At 60.5% G+C, this 15,236-nt stretch overlaps 1 protein-coding gene and 1 long non-coding RNA gene across 3 annotated transcripts; both read right to left on the bottom strand.

The window, feature by feature from the left end:
- Window positions 1-2,342: 2,342 nt before the first annotated feature.
- PRDM8 (PR/SET domain 8) lies at window positions 2,343-7,285 on the bottom strand. 2 transcript variants are annotated; one of them, XM_064712366.1, is made up of 5 exons: window positions 7,166-7,285; window positions 6,640-6,794; window positions 5,031-5,251; window positions 4,570-4,801; window positions 2,343-4,376 (listed from the first exon to the last, which is right to left on the bottom strand). In XM_064712366.1, exons 3-5 carry the CDS (start codon window positions 5,247-5,249, stop codon window positions 2,995-2,997), a joined length of 1,833 nt encoding a protein of 610 aa, XP_064568436.1. In that variant the 5' UTR covers window positions 5,250-5,251; window positions 6,640-6,794; window positions 7,166-7,285; the 3' UTR covers window positions 2,343-2,994. The 2 variants fall into 2 exon arrangements, with proteins under 2 accessions (XP_064568436.1, XP_064568437.1); XM_064712367.1 differs by lacking the exon at window positions 7,166-7,285 and adding an exon at window positions 6,916-7,026.
- Window positions 7,286-10,343: 3,058 nt separating this feature from the next.
- On the bottom strand, window positions 10,344-13,247 carry LOC135446939 (uncharacterized). The gene is made up of 4 exons (XR_010439941.1): window positions 13,177-13,247; window positions 12,484-12,821; window positions 10,990-11,142; window positions 10,344-10,708 (listed from the first exon to the last, which is right to left on the bottom strand). It is a non-coding gene; the product is annotated as an uncharacterized LOC135446939 (long non-coding RNA).
- Between the last annotated feature and the right edge of the window lie 1,989 nt (window positions 13,248-15,236).

Here is a 15,236-nt window from a genome sequence, read left to right as displayed (position 1 = left end):
GAAGGGAATTTTCCGGACTGTGATGTCGGGTGAGGACCCTGCATGGGGGAAAGCCAGCTGGTGCCACAGCCCAGCCAGCTTCTGTGCTGTGCAGAGACACAGCATAGCATCAACTGCGGACAGGGAAAGACATTTAAAGAAAAAAAAAAGAAAAAAAAAAAAAAAAAAAAAAAAGAAAAAAATTCTCTTCCTGTTTCCCAAGCAGCAGAAATGATGACAAAGGAGCAGTATGTGGCAATCGTACCCTTGCTGACCTGAGGAGAGCCAGCATGGCTCTGGGGAAGGAGGGACGTGCTGTGGCCAAGCCCTGATCCCAAAAGGCCCCAGGGGAACCCTCTCCATACAGCACCCAACTCTTCAGGATCATGGGCACTGCCTGCCCTTATTACAGCATGTTCTGCTGGTGCAGGAAGCATCAGTTGGAGTTTGATTTATCACTTTGGAGTTCGATATCCGATATCACCAAACAAAGTCTTGGATTATATTCCCTAGCCTGTAGATTTTTGTGCTTTTAGACAGAAACAAAGTGAGCTTTGTGTGGAAGTAACAATGCAGGCACCTGCTGCACCACGTGTGCCCTGTCTAACAGTGCTTTTAGGGGGCTGACTGCAACCCCTGATCCAGCCCCAGTGGGAGAAGTCCTGGGGTTTAGCAGAGTGCGTTCTGGGAGAGTCCCAAGGAACGCACAGGAAGCACGGTGCTGCAGGAGGCTGCCAGGGCAGGGGCACAGCACACCACACGGCTGTGAAAAGCCATACGATATTTGGGGTAGATGGAGGAGGCTGTGAAACCTGCGGCTGTGTGCTGTGTTCCCGAGTGCACCTTCGTGCAGGGGCAGCAGCATCCCTCCAGCAGCAGCACCCGGACAAGCGCAGAGAGCCGGGCAGAGCATAACTAACAGCGACGCTGAGAACCTCCCCGGCTGCGGGAGGGAGCGGCCCCGAAGCCGGCCCGGGGCTGCCGGAGAGGCGAAGCTGCGGCGGCAGAGGAGCCCGGCGCACCATGGCCGGGGGAAGGAGCCCGCCAGGGCCCGGAGCACAGCCGCTAGCCCTGCGGCAGCCCCGCTAGGTGGCGGTGCCCACCCGCCGCTGCCGCCCCCGGCATCCCCGCAGCCCGCCCGCATCCCCCGGAGCCCGGGAAGCATCCCGGGGAACCCTCAAAAGCGGGACGCGCTGGGGTGGCACCGCTTCTTAAGGAAAATCCACGGGATAATCAGTGTCTCGCCCCCGCAATTAACGGCGGCAGGTGAGGCTTTGTGTATTCCAGAGGCAAGGAATGAGAGCAGGGGGCCGCTCCGGATCCTGGCGTGGCTTGGAGGTTATTGGTACCGGGGTGCTGGGGTCAGCGCGCTGAGAGAGCGAGCAACACCAGCGGGAAGCTGCATCACGGGTACCCCGTGCAAACCCCAAACCCCACGGCCGCCGACGCCGGTGGCACCTGGACCCCATTGATGTGACACTGTGGGCTCCAGCCTTGCACAGCTCCGGCTTTGGGGTATTTTCCCTACCAGTGACCTGGCACAGCGTCGGTGCGGGGGTGACGGCAGCCTGTGTGTGGAAATGGGTTTCCTGCACATCCCCAGGCTGTGCGGGCCGCGGTGTCCCCCCGTGCCCCCCAGAGCGGGGCTGGCACTGAACGCACCCGCCGTAGGCTGTGCACCCGTGCCCGGGAGTGTCCCCTTTGTCTTGGCCCTCCCGGGTGCCCCTGGCTGCCATGCCACCACCCCGGTAATGCCCCAGGACAGAGGGGACCCACCCCTGGCCCCTTCAAGTGCTCCCTATCCCACGACACTGCGGGCTGGGGGCTCCCCTGGGTCCTGTCACACCAGACAACCTCCGGGCCGCCTCCGTGGCTGTGCCCACCCTGCGAGCCCGCGACCACCCACAGCCGTGGCAAGGGTCGGGGGCAATACGGGCTGCTGGAAGAGGGGAGGTGGGAAAATAGCAAAACACAGAAAGACAGACATAAAAAGAAAGGTAAAATGAAAGAAAATAAAGACAACCCAAAAGACGAAGGGGAGAGGAATGGAAGGGAAAGACAGGATGAAGGAGAGAGATAAAGGCTGAATAAAATGCCGGACGAAAGCAAAGACGCACAGAGGAAGGACGGACACTTGTCGGAGGGGCCGAAGGGAGGGAGGCAGGGGAGCGGGGAAGAAGAGCACAGAGAACAGGCGGCGTGGTCGGGCTTTCCTGCCCTTCCCTGCGGCCCGATGCGGCCAGGGACCCCATTGCCACCCCTTCGTCACCGCCCACTCCCCCGCATCGATTAACGTCCAGGTGCTTTGAAGAAAATAAAGTCATTTATTGTCAAAGCATCCAACATACCCGGATAAACTATAAAGTTTAATAAATCTTTTTTTGTTGGTTTTTTTTTGTCCAGAGGGGCAAGGAAAAAAAAAAAAGACAAACCAAAAACCAAACCCAAACGGGGAAGGGAAGGTAAACACGGAACTACCGAGACTCCATTCCACGGGCACCAGTGACACTCGGGGGGAAGGGGCGCGGGCGGCGGGGCCGGACGGGGATAGCGCCCGGTGCATGCAGGACCCCGGCCCGCCGCCCGCCGGCCCCGCCGCGCTCCCCTCGCCCTTAGCTTCATATCCAAAATAAAAATTTACCCTGACATAGAATTATTATTACATCTAAACCATAAGTGCTTAATAATTTAAGTAGAAACGTATGACAAATGCATCAATATGTTGCAATATATGACATTTTAAAAAATGTATTTTTAAGTCATTTTTTTTTCTTTTTCCCGGTGATTCTCTTTTCTCTCTCTCTCTCTTTTTCTTTTTCTTTTTTTTTTTTTCTTTTACCTTCATTTTTCTTCTTCTTCACCTTTTCATCCTTCTCACCCGCTGCCCTCCCCGCCCCTCCCCGGACTGTGGAAACGCGTGCATCGAAGGGGAAGGGTGGGAGAGGCGGGCGGCGCGGGTGTCCCCGGCGCGGGGGTCCCGGGCGTGTTCCCGGGGCCGGGACGGGGGTGTCCCCGCTAGTTGTGGGAGGTCATGTGGCGGGAGAGGTGGTGACGCTCGCGGAAGGACTCGTTGCAGATGGGGCACTTGAGCTTCTCCTCGCGGCGGCGCTTGACGAGGGGCTCCAGCGCGTACTCCTTCTTGTGGTGGGAGCGCATGTGGTAGACCAGGTCCGAGGTCATGCGGAAGGACGCGTTGCACTTGGCGCACCAGTTCTGAGCCGGCAGGCACAGCGAGGTGAACGACGGCGGCAGCAGCGTCAGCGCCGACGGCAGCTGCAGCTGCAGCGGCCCCGCCGCCGCCGCCGCCACCGCCGCCGCCGCCGAGCTCTTGGGCCAGAAGGCCGTGGTGTAGAGGAAGGGGCTTTGCTTGGGCAGCCCGCCGCCGCCGCCGCCGCCGCCCGCCGCCTCCCCGCCGCCCGGCAGCTTGGCGGCCAGCGCCTCGGCGGCGTACAGGCGGGCGGGGGCGGCGGCGCCGTCGGGGCAGGGCTCGCCCAGCCCGCCCAGCTTGGGACCCAGCACCAGCGGCGGGACGTGCGGGAAGGAGCGGGCGGGCTGCGAGAAGGCGCTTTTCCTCTCGTCGGCGCCGCCGCCGCCGCCGGGCCCGCCGGGGCCGGCCCCGAGCTGCGGCACCGTGCTGAAGGCGCTCCCCCGCGCCGGGCTGCCGCCGTCCAGGCGGGCGGCCAGCGGGCCCCCCGCGCCGCCGCGGGGACACAGCCCCGGCTCCGCGCCGCCCGCGCCCGGAGAGCCGCGCTCCGGGCCTTCTTCGGGGCCGCCGTCGGGCTCGGGGCCGCGGGCCGCCTTCTTCACCTCCACGAAGGCGCTGCGCTTGGCCTCGCCGGTCTCCGGGCTGGGCGGCGCGAAGAGGCGCCCGCCCTCCTCCAGCCCGCAGTAGGAGCCGGCGGCGCGGTACTGCTGCTGCGGGGCGCAGCCCGGCTCCTCCTTGGGCGCCGCCGGCAGCCCCGGTCGCTCCGCCGGGAAGCGGCCCCGCGCCGCGCCGGGCCCGCGCTCCTCCTCCTCGGGGAAGCGCCGCTTCGCCTTCCCGGCCGCCGCCTCAGGGCCGCCCTCGGGGGGCGCCGGCCGCCCCGGGGAGCCGGCGCGCCCGCCGCGGGAGTTCTCCAGCTCCCGCGCCAGGTTGTGGAAGTCCGTGGAGGGCTTGGTGCTGGCGGCAGGGCCGCCGTCGGGCCCGGGGAAGGGGTGGTGCGGCGGCCCGCCGGGCTTCCCGAACTTGCCGGGCTCCTGCTCCTTGCCGGCGCCGTCCTTGGCGGCGGCGGCCTCGGCGGCGGGGCCGATGTCGGGGCCGTGCAGCCTCTTGGGGCAGCGGAACCGGAGGTGTGCAGCGAAGGGCAGTTCGAATTGGAAGCGCTGGCTGCACTCGGGGCAGGCGAAGGGCGGCGAGCCTGCGTCGGGTGGGCACGACAGACAGACACAGAGAGAGAGAAGGAGAGAAACAGCACCGTCAGCCGGGGCCACCGACGGGATGTCCGCCGAGAGTTTGGGGATCGGGAGCGGGGGATCCCAAAGCCCTCCCCCGCCTCCCGATTTCCCCCGGCGGCAGGGATCCCCCTCCTTCCTCCCGCCCGGGACACCCACCGTTGGTGCGGGCGGGGGCCCGGGCCGGGCCGAGCAGCAGCAGCTCGGTGAGCTCCTTGCCGTACCACACCAGCAGCTCCTCGTCCTTGGCGATGCGGCGCAGGGAGCGATAAAAGAGCTGCCCGCTCTTGATGTAGGCCTCCAGGTTCTGCTCTTCCCGCTCCCGCGCCGACTGCACCAGCCGCAGCCACATCAGCCCCTCCGACGAGCCGTTGGCCGCCGACGTGTCCACCTGAAAACCCGCGGTAATCAATCCACCGGACCGAAAGACAGACCGACCGACGAACCGACAGCACGGGGCCAGGCAGCAGTAGGAGCGGCGGCTGCGGCGCGGCTCTGCCCTCGGGCACAGCCTCCCGGCGGCGGGGGCTCCCCGGGCCGACCTGCGCTCCGCGGCGGGGACGCGTGCGGGCACCGGCCGGCGTGGCGAGCGGCTGGGCCCGGGGACGAGCGGCTCTTACCCGGAATATGTAGGGGACGGTGCGCTTGTCGGTGGACTTGAGGGCGATAAAGGCGATGCTGTCATACAGGGACGTGTGGCTCAGGACGCAGGGGCCGAAAATGGCATTTTCCGGGATGTCGCAGGTGGTGTAAACACTGGTAAAAATGTCAGTCAAGCACTGCTGGACCGTCTTGGCATCCCCGTCCCATATTCCCCGCTGGACGCCGGCGTCCTCCATCCCTGCGGGCGGAGAGAGGGGCAGAGAGGGACCCCGTTACCGCAGCGGGTCCCGCTCAGCGGTACACCGGGATGCCCCGGAAAACAAAATAAAATCGACTTGAATTAATAAATAAAACATTACGATAAAACCTCCAAAATTATTTAAAAAAATTAGATAGAAAGATAGAAAGACAAAAAAAAGCAGGCGAGCAGTTTCTCCGGTTTGAAAAAAAATTTAAAGCAGGCTCGGAGCTGCGAGCAGAGGCGGGGTGCGGGGACTCTGCCGCGCCGATTTTTTTTTTTTTTTAGATATCGCGGCGGAGCTGGTTCTGAGCAGGGACCCGGGAATCCCACCGGCCACGTCCTGTCCCGAGCGGGCGCCGGGTCTCCCTCGTGCAATCCCCGGCGCCGGGCCGGGCTGCGGGCTACGCCGGGGGAGCGGGTGGGTTCCAGCGGCTTGTCATTGTCGCCGATTGCGTGTCAGCTCACCTCCCGCTCCGCGCGACAAGGGGAACGTATGGCTGCTCATTATCATAATCCAGCACTTTCCCTCCGAGACTTTAATTAAAAGCAGCAAGCAGAGGTAATTATTTTTACCTCGACACGCTTATTTATGGAGCAGGGTGAGAGCCCCGGCTGCCGCGCGTTACGAGGGGAGGGATGCGGGCGGCGGGCAGCTGGCGGGGCGCGGGCAGCGGGCAGGGTGCGGGGCCGGCGGCGCCGCCGAGGCCGGGGAGGGAGCATCGCGCCCGGCTGCGGTGCCCTCGCCCTTCCCGACCAGATTAGCGCACGGCTGCCTCCCCCCGCCCCATCTGCCATCGAAATCCGTCATTTGGGGCTGGCTCGGGAAAAGACCGGTGCTCCTCCCGGTGCGCCTGCTGACGGCTGCCGCCGCTCGCACCGGGCACGGCTCCGCCGAGCCGCCGCTCCCCCCGCGATTTCGGGGTACGACCCGCACCGCCGGGAACTTCACCCCCTCCCAGAGCGGCGGCGGGGGTCCCGGCCCCTCCCCGGGAACGGAGGCCGGGGGGGAAGGCGCTCCGGCCGCCTCCCCGGCGCCCTCCCCGTTCCGCCGCTGCCCGGCGCATCCCTTCCCCGAAGGAACGATTTCGCCAAACGAAACCACCGGCGGCGAGGGGCCCCCGCCGAACTTTCCTCCCGGCGGCGGCGAGCCCCTTACGGCTCCCCACGGGGCCGCATCTCCCCGGCTCCCCGGGCCGCCCCCAGCCCCGCGGCGCTGCCTCCCCCCGGCCGCCCTTTGTCCGGGCCGGGCGGCGCCGGGGCCGCTCCCGGAGGCTCCCCCGCCGGTCCCCGCAGCCCGGGCAGGCCCGCCGGCAGCACGGCCATCCCCGGCATTGTTCCCGCTCCGGGGCTGCGGGGGGCGGCGGGGCCCCTCCGCCGGTACTCACCAGGGACGGTGGGGATAATCCTCGCCCCGACAGTGGCACAAAGGCGGCTTCGGGCTGGCTGCCTCGGGCTCTCAGCGCCGCTCCATGCCGGGCCGGGCCGTGCGGGCGGCGGAGCGGGAGGCGCGCGGTGCAGACGGACCCGGTGCAGTGAGGGGCTGGCACGCAGACACACACTTTTTGTTTGCTGCACATAATCTGCCCAATGACGCGTGACAGCCCACGTCCCTCCCGTTAACCCCTTCGGGGCTGCCCGCTCGCCGCCCGCCCGCCCCTCACCTGGACCTGCCGCCACCGGGCACCACCGGGAAAAGGGGTGGGAAACGCGGGGCGCCTTCCCCCACCGACCCTCTGCCGGGGCAGGGAGCGTGTTTGGGGCCGCGGCTCCGCTTCGGCCCGGCGGGGATGCGGGGCGGGGAGCGGGGGTGCCCGACGGCCGCTCCGCCCGGCGCCGGGATCCCGGCGGCGCCTTCCCGCCCTGTCCCCGCACCTGCCAGGTAGGGGCAATCGGACACGCAGGAAAAAATACCTCCTCGACGGGACGGAGCCGAGTGGGGATGCCCGTGCCCGGCTCCGCGGAGTGGAGCGGCCCTCCTGCGCTGCCGGCGGCCGGCGAAGGCCCGGCGTGCGGAGAAGCGGCACCGGGCAGCCCCGCGCTCCCCGCCGGAGCGGGGCAGAGGTAGCCCCGGCCGGAGCCCCCCGCCCATTCCGAGCCGCTCCGGGGCGGGGGGCGGCCACGGGCTCTCCCCCTGCACAAGCGGGGCTCCCGCGTTCACCGACACGCACGCAGCTTCGGGGAACACAGAGGCGCGGATGCTCTGTGCCGAAATAAGGGGTTTATCGCATGGAAAAGTGTTTACCGGTCCCTCCCTGATCGTCGTCATTTCAGACATAAAACAGATTAAAAAAAAAAAAAGAATAATTAAAAATAGAATTTGAAACCCCTTAAACTAAAAAAAAAAAAAAAAAAAGAGAGAGAGAGAGACAAAGCGTTTTCCAGGGGCGAACAGAGCGGGGTTTGCAGAGAGTGGGCTGATGTTTGGCTTTCAAATTCACTTATCCTCCACATAATTACGATTTTCCTTGCATTAGGATTAAAGACTGCATATAATATGCTTTCAACATTTATCTTATTAATTCGACAAAACGCAGCGTCTCCTAAAAGGGAGATTCTCATAACATTAAAAATATGGGAGTCTAAAAATTTGGATGTCAATTTCTGCTTCAAATGTGGTGTTGGTTTATTTTTTCCCTATTCCTGTTCCTTTTTCCTTTTTTTTTTTTCCGTCAGTGCTGCAGCTCTCGCTGTAAGATATAAATTGTCCGAATGACTGTCATTAGTGGGGGGAAAGAAAACCTACGCGCTGATTTTATTCGCGAGAATTTTAAGGGACACCACAGCACATATACGATCTCGAAATCGCTTTGGCGTGATCCAAGCTACCGAAATTCCCTGGGACTGGAGAGGACCGCGCAGGAATTTCCGAGCTTTTATCCAGTCTCTGATGCCACTCTAAAAGGGGATCCCAGGGAACAGCGTCCTTCGACCTGCAGAACGGCTTTGGGACGGACGCGGGCTCTTTCTTTTGGAGTTTCTGCTGGGGGGTGCGCCCACCACAAACCCCGCAAAGCCTGGCGCCGGCGGCGCTCTCCCGGCCTCCTGGAAATGCCTCACCGGGATTTCTGGGGAACACGGGGCAGGTGCGCCGGGCCCGATCCGGTCCTCGCCGCGCTGCCAGCGAGCGCGGTGTCACCCAGCGGGGCCGTGCGATCGCTGCCCGCCGCCGCCCGGCTGCCGCACGCTCCTATCTATCTCGGTACATCCATGTATTTCCTATTCGCTTATTTTTCCAGAAAATCTCTTGCGGAGAGCCAGGGGCAACCCGGGCTGAGGAGTTCCGGCCGCTTTCCCAGGGACCCCCGCAGCCGGCAATCCCTCGCCACTCCCCGCCCTCCAAAAGCACAGCCCTGCTCTGCCGAGCCCCTCTCGACGGCACCAGCGCGGCACGGAGCAGCTCCCGGGTGAGGGGAAGCCCCAGGAGCAGCGGACAAGCCCGGGACCCGAGCTCACAAGGGGCTGGGCTGGCCAAATCCCCGCGGAAGCCAGGGTGGGGACCTGGTGGAGATTCAGGTGGCTGCGGGGCTGGCAGAGTGGGGATGCCTGGATGCTTGGACACCGTTATCACTAACCACCGTGATAACCCTCTTCTGCCCGCGATGAGTTAGTGTGGGGACGGCTGCAAGGGACAGAGAACCTGCTCCCAGGAGTGTCAGTCTTTTCTTTCCTCCCTGACCTTCACGCAGGAAGGGGAGAGGAGAGGGACCAGGAAAGGCTGCTCAACCTGTGCTCAGAAACACTCCCGCATCCTTTGGGAAACACTGCCTGAGTCGTGGCATGCACCAGGCCTACGGGTGTGTGGTTACTCCCGTGAGGAGACACACAGCTGAGAGTCAGCTCCCAGGTGACTGCAATAAAATCACTCATAAAATAACATCACTGAGAGAACACACGAGTTCCCAGAGGCACACAAGCCCAGCCACACTCACTCCTGCGGGGCCAGGGCTCTGTGAGGAGGGGGCACAAAAGGATGCTCTGAACTGCCCTGCTACCCTCTCTGCCTGCTGCTGCCAGGGGCAGGGCCAGCTGTGCTCCCCGGGAGGTGCACACCAGGTGGAATGGAAAATCCACTTAAAACGAAATGTGGAGCCACAAGCTTTCCTGGTGCCTGGAGAAATGCAGCCAGAACGGTTCCCTTCCCTGGAGACAGAGAGGCCTCTGTAGTGGAAATAAATCAGGGCCTCAGCTGAATGACTGAAACCATCCTTTCTGCTTGTCACCAGGCTCATGGATGGCTCCTTTCCTGGGGAAGCCCTGTGCTGGGGTGCCAGAGACATCCCATCATGCTGCAGACATGGGACACAGAGAGGAGGGGCGCTTCCCCCACTGCTCATTCTGCATGGGGAGCCCACTGGGAGTCCTCAGACCCACATCCAGATGAACGTTTGAGTACCTCCAGGTCCCTGCCACGGCTGAGGCACACCACCAGTGCTCTCTCTTGTTTCCAGCCCAGCTCCCAAACACACCTGAGGATGCCTGTCCTTTCCTATTCCCTCTGACACTTCAGCCCCACCTCACTGGTGCTGGACTCCCGGATCAGGTCACTGTAATGCCACAAATCCCTAAAAAGGGCCAGATACTACCTTTAGCTGTGGTTCACCCCAAGGAGCCAATGCTCCTGCTCCCCAGGAAGCTGACACACTTTCCCTACCTGCCTTCTCATTGTTCAGATACACCACAGGCATCTTGGTTCTTTCCTCATCCCTAATTGAGCCTGAACTTCCCTTCTACTTTCTTCTGAGCAAACACAGAGTCTGGTTAGAAATATTAATTTGCATATTCACCAAAGGGTCACAGGAATTCTTTTTATTACCTATAACCCTAGACCACTAAACATAATACAGGTGACTGGTTAAACGGTTCATACATAGCCCTCTATCACTGCTGACTTTCTATTTCAGAATTATTTTTCTCAGGCTTTCTGCTTCTCCTCCTTCCTTGGCCTGACAGCAGCATCAAGGTTTAAAACCTGGAAATCTTTCACCTAGCTTCACCTTCCTTCAAACATTTAACAGCCTGACAGAAGACATGATTGGCTACGAAGGACAGAAAAGGGAGAGAAATGGAAGAAGGGGAATCCCTGCAGGACTGAAATCTGCCTCCGCCTCCTGTACGCCCTTGGGCCGTTCTGTCCCTGTGTGCCACCAGCACGTCCCATGCTGGGACCGGCGTGGGGTGGGGCAGTGCTGGGCTCCATCTCCTCAGGACACCTGCGCTCAGAGTGGTGGGCTGCACGTCTTTTTGGTGGCCACAGGAGTTCTCTGCTGTCGGTCCGTGAGGATGTCACTCACAGCTCCCCGCCGGACCCTGGGTGGCCGCTGAGTTACGCACTGCAGGAGCTGAGTGCCCAGCATGTTCCCTCAGATGGATAATCCTCCTGCAGGGATGGCTTCTCCCCTCCTGGTGCTGCCCGGGGGCTCTGGAGGCCTTGGCCTCTGCAGCGAGTGACAGTCCCTAAAGTTAGGAAAGGTTTGCTAAAGCCTGGCGCAGAGGGGGTGGGGAGAGCAGTGAAAGGACAGACAGACGGGGCGGGGGGGAGGGAAAAAAATAAAGATGCAGAGGATTTCAGCTCCAGCTCTGCTGCAGCAACTTGACGTGGGGTGTGTGGAGGAGCCTGAAACTTAAAAAGATTTATTTTCTCTAGTCATAAATCTCATCCCGTTGTTCCTCTGACCAACCAAGCATGATAAAGTCCTTTTCCATAAAGTATTCAGTATTAAAGCCACAAAGCTCACCCAATCAGTAGCCATCTGCTTCTCCCATAACTGCTGCTCCAGAAGCAGGGAAAAGCAGCCAGAAGAGAAAGGGCACCACTGTTACGGCTCTGGGACAAATGAGGAGGCACTGAATAGCAGCCGAAACCTTTGGTTTGCCTTGTATATCTGTATCTATAGAGACAGAGGAAGAAAGGAAGCATTATATTGATACAACAATTGTAAAACAAAAAAAGGAAGAGGCATCTAAAGGGCAATACAGCGGGCATCAGAGGGCCCCGCGGGGAGGGATGCTCGCAGATTCATACAAACCTTTAATTGCTTTGCAATTGAAAGATAAAGAGGCCCAGAAAACAAAAAAAAAAAAAAAAACCAAACCAAACCAAACCAAACCAAAAAAAAAAAAAACAAAACAAAACAAAAAAACACCAAAAAACCGGAGAGAGTGGCAAAGCGACCCGCGTTACACGCTGCATCGGCGGCTGAGCTCTGGCAGCCAGCGAGCCGGAGCACTGCTGACTGGGGTACGATATTGGCGGGACCGACCCCCCATTACGCTCTCCCCGGCCACGCCGCACTGAACTTGGCTTGCAGCCGGCTGGGAGGGAACAACCCCGAGGCGCCCCCCGGAGCTCCCCGTGATGCAGGACACGTCCCGCAGCCGCCCCAGCCTTCCCTGGAGGGTGTTTGAGGGGACCCCTTTCACGGCACCGCCCGCCGCGCTGCTCCTGGGAGCACAGAAAAAGCCGGCAACGATGTCACCCCAAAAAAGAGGCGGGGAGGTGCGAGGGTGGCGGACCGGAGAGGGGGTGCAGAAGCCTGGGGGGGCTGCGGGAGCACCGGGCCGGCAGCGCCCACCCGAGAGCGGCCCCCGCCCCTTCCCGCGCCGCCGCCCGCCGGGCAAGCAGCGGGTTAATGACCGAGTTAAGTAATTAACAGATTTACGTCCCCTGAGAGCCGGGGCTTCGACCCGGGACCCCACCGCACACTCTGGGGAGGGGACTTCGCCCCCACCCCGCGGGGACGCAGGCAGGGAGACCCACGGCCACGGGCCGGGATTAGCGGCGGCGGGCCGGGATTAGCGGCCGCCCGCTCTGCTGCCGCTCTCCGGGATTACGCCGGGATTAGGAGGCGGCACCGTCCCCACTCCCGCGCCGGGAGGGGTGAGCGGGAGTCCCGGAAACCCGGAGGGCCTCGGGGCGCCCGGGGGGCCGGTCTCTCCCCCCGGCCCCACGCTGTGCCCGGCGAATGCTGCTTCCCTCCGATGGAGGGCAGGAGAGGAAAGACGAAGCCCGGGATGCTGCCGGCGGCGAGATGCAGGTGCCAGGCACCTGCCCGCAGCCATCCCAGCTCCCGGGGGGGCACTGAGCCCCCTGCTCGGTTCCCCATCTCGGGACCCGGCGGGAGGGCCCAGCAGGAGCCGGGGCTGGAAGCACAGGGGACCAAAAGAAAAGGTGGTGGGTTTTAAGACTGCCTGGCACAGGAGTGAAAGCGACACAAATAGGATTTACGCACCGATAAAACCAGGGTGGAGGGCCGGGAGACGCAGCTGTGCCTCCCTCCCTTCTGCAGGTTTCGTTTCTCTTGCAGAGCACGAGAAGGACCAAACGCCACGTTGAAGGCACAAGTCCCTCCCTGGCTTTTCCCGAGCACTGTCGTGTCCAGCAGCCCTGTATTATGTCAAAAATCTGGCATGGCAGGCAGTGGCACATCTGCTAGGTGTGGATGACATTCATTAGCCAAGGTTCTCTGCTAAACGGCCTGCCAGAGTCTCAGCAGCACTGCCCAATGCCAATCACTCGTCTGCTGCCAGCTCAAAGGCAATCCTGCTTCAAGGATGGCTCCTTTCCATGCTGGCAGGAGAAACAGAGGAAACAATGCATTTAGATGTTTGGGATGTGAGCAAGGTTGCACATGGGAGCAGCAAGCAGATGTAGCAGGAGAGGAGATGAAGTTGTGAAGTGTCATTCAATAATTGCAGCACAAGGGATATGTGCTGGTGAGCTGAGGTTTGGGAGGGGAAAGTGTTAACCCCTTTCCAAACCACAAGGCAGACAGCGGTGGGCGCTTTTTGGAAAGGAAGCATAATGAGGCTAATGCAGCAAATGGCCTGCTTGTGCTCACGGACAACACACACAGCAACGCAGGGAGATCGGTGCCAGGCCAGCCAGGAAAACCGCCCGGGCCAGGGGAGGGAGCTGCACTGACCTGCTCGGGGCCAGCCTGGCTCAGATGTGCTGCCCCTCTGGGGGTCTACCTGCTGCAGCCCAGACAGCCGCCCTGCTCGTGACAGAGCGGTCTCAGTGCTGGCCCTGACAGCTTGGTTCACAGCCCAAAGGGGCAGCTGCACACCCAGGGCAGGCTGGGCACTCCCCGCCCTGCCCTGCAAGAGATGTGGGGACCAGAGGTGGAAGGAAGGAGCATCTGCTGGGCACTGGGAAGAGAGGCTCCATTTTCCTCTGCTCAGAAGCTCTGGGAAGGTACTTGTTCCTACAAAGGAATTAAAACACCTCAATCAGAGATAGATGTAAAGATGTCAATCTTCCCTGTTTATTAATTTAGCAAATTTACAACCACATAATGAAGCTTGATTTTGAGCCACTATGTGCTTTCCAGGGAGCCTGGGAGGCAACCTCACATAGACGCTCAGTGAAAGCTCCCCTCAGCCCTGTTTTCCCATTCTGACTTCTATTTCTGTCCATATCCACTCAGTGGTTCATCAAGTGTGTGAGATGCTACCTACCTACACACACAGCTTTCGCCTCACAGATAATTCCTGTGACAGCCTCAGTTTCTTACGTGTTCCAATAGTTCTGCTTGCACCATGAAAGGCCACTGGCAGCTTGCAGCGCCCTTCATGCTGCTCTCAGCCAGGCAGGGAATCACAGGCTTCCCCTCCCCAGCACCAGCCTCTCTGCCATTACCTGTGCTATTAAATGCCCACACACACCAAGAGCCCTCCCAGGTCAGCACAAGTGTTCCATGGTGGAGCCCATCTCCGACACCACACGTGCTCTTCCTACAGGCAGCGGCTTGCCCGGCATCCTGTGCCTGGCCATCTGCGGCACAGCTCAGCTGTGAGCCCTTTCCTTCTGCTCTCGCCTCCCCAGGAAGTCGTTCTGCTCCGGCTGCATTCTGGACTCAGCCTCATCCACCTTCTGTTTCTGTGCTGGGTTTGTCTCTGTTCTGGTTAGCTGGTCAGCCTCAACCAAGGAATGTCTGCACATTGTAAGAGATTTCCCCAATTTCCTACTTTTGGTGGTTTAATACTCGCTGCATCACATACACCCCAACACCCTTCTGGCAGAGGCAGTGTGAACCCCATAACCCCTCAACCTCAGACACTAGAACTGCGTGGCTGCATGAGCAGGAGCCACATCAAGAGACAGAGACACGATGCTTCTACCTCCTGTCCAAACATTATACCTTCGTTTAAATACTCCAGTAATCCCACTGGATCTACTCCGGTGCTTAAAGCTAAGCCTATTAAGTGTTCACGGGGCAGTCTGCACACAGAGGAGCCAGGAGAAAAGGGAAAGGGGAGAGTGAGGCGCTGCTCTGGTAGGGAGCCATGGTGCCAAGAAACACCTCCTTGCTCTCCTTTTCCTCAGGCTTACCTTCTCCTCTGGCTACTCCCCACAGCCCCAGCACTAGGCTCCCCTCAGCATTCGGCTGATGTGAGTGCGAGATGAAGCCGACTGGGGGGGAAAAATTGCTTAAAAAACTTGTCAAAACAAAAGTCTGGATTCATTTTTTAATGCCAGCTTGGGCTCTGCGGTCACAGTGTTGGAAGCTATATTTTGTTTTGTTTTCAAGACGCTTCTCGCCAATCTCATTGTGCTCATCATCATTTTCAGACAATGATATGGGAGAGAGAGCAGTTATCCCCTCTCCTAACAAGGAGGGCTCTAGGAAAGCACTCATGCACAGGGTTTCCTTTGCTCTCCGAGGATCTCAAGCACGTACTTAGATTTAAGCCTGAGTGCTACTTTTTGTTAACAGGGAGCACCTCTTAGAAACAGGACTTGATTCAAAACCCGCACATCCACGGAGCTCTGGCTCTTGACTCTGCTTCAAGCACTGCAAAACCTCCTGCCTTGGCCGCACAAAGCCCCGTCCCACCCTTTGATGCATTTCTTGGCACGTGCACATTCTAATTCCCGACACCCCCCTTTCTTCCCCTTTTCTTAGCTGGCTTTTCTCTGGGCACAATGCATTATGTTTTCCTGTATGTACTACTCCATACTGCTTGCACAATGTTTTGCATG

This window comes from Zonotrichia leucophrys, chromosome 4, assembly GCF_028769735.1.
Source record: "Zonotrichia leucophrys gambelii isolate GWCS_2022_RI chromosome 4, RI_Zleu_2.0, whole genome shotgun sequence".
Classification (NCBI taxonomy): Eukaryota; Metazoa; Chordata; class Aves; order Passeriformes; family Passerellidae; genus Zonotrichia; species Zonotrichia leucophrys.
The sequence above is the reverse complement of the archived record's forward strand: the minus strand, read 5'-3'. Positions and strand labels throughout refer to the sequence as shown.

Bases quoted from the DNA above. Each gene is read 5' to 3' on its own strand.
- PRDM8 (XM_064712366.1), bottom strand. From the start codon at position 5,249: ATGGAGGACGCCGGCGTCCAGCGGGGAATATGGGACGGGGATGCCAAG. The intron at 4,802-5,030 runs GTAAGAGCCGCT...GCGGGTTTTCAG, and splicing joins CCGTCCCCTACATATTCCGG to GTGGACACGTCGGCGGCCAA. The intron at 4,377-4,569 runs GTGGGTGTCCCG...CACCCGACGCAG, and splicing joins GGCCCCCGCCCGCACCAACG to GCTCGCCGCCCTTCGCCTGC.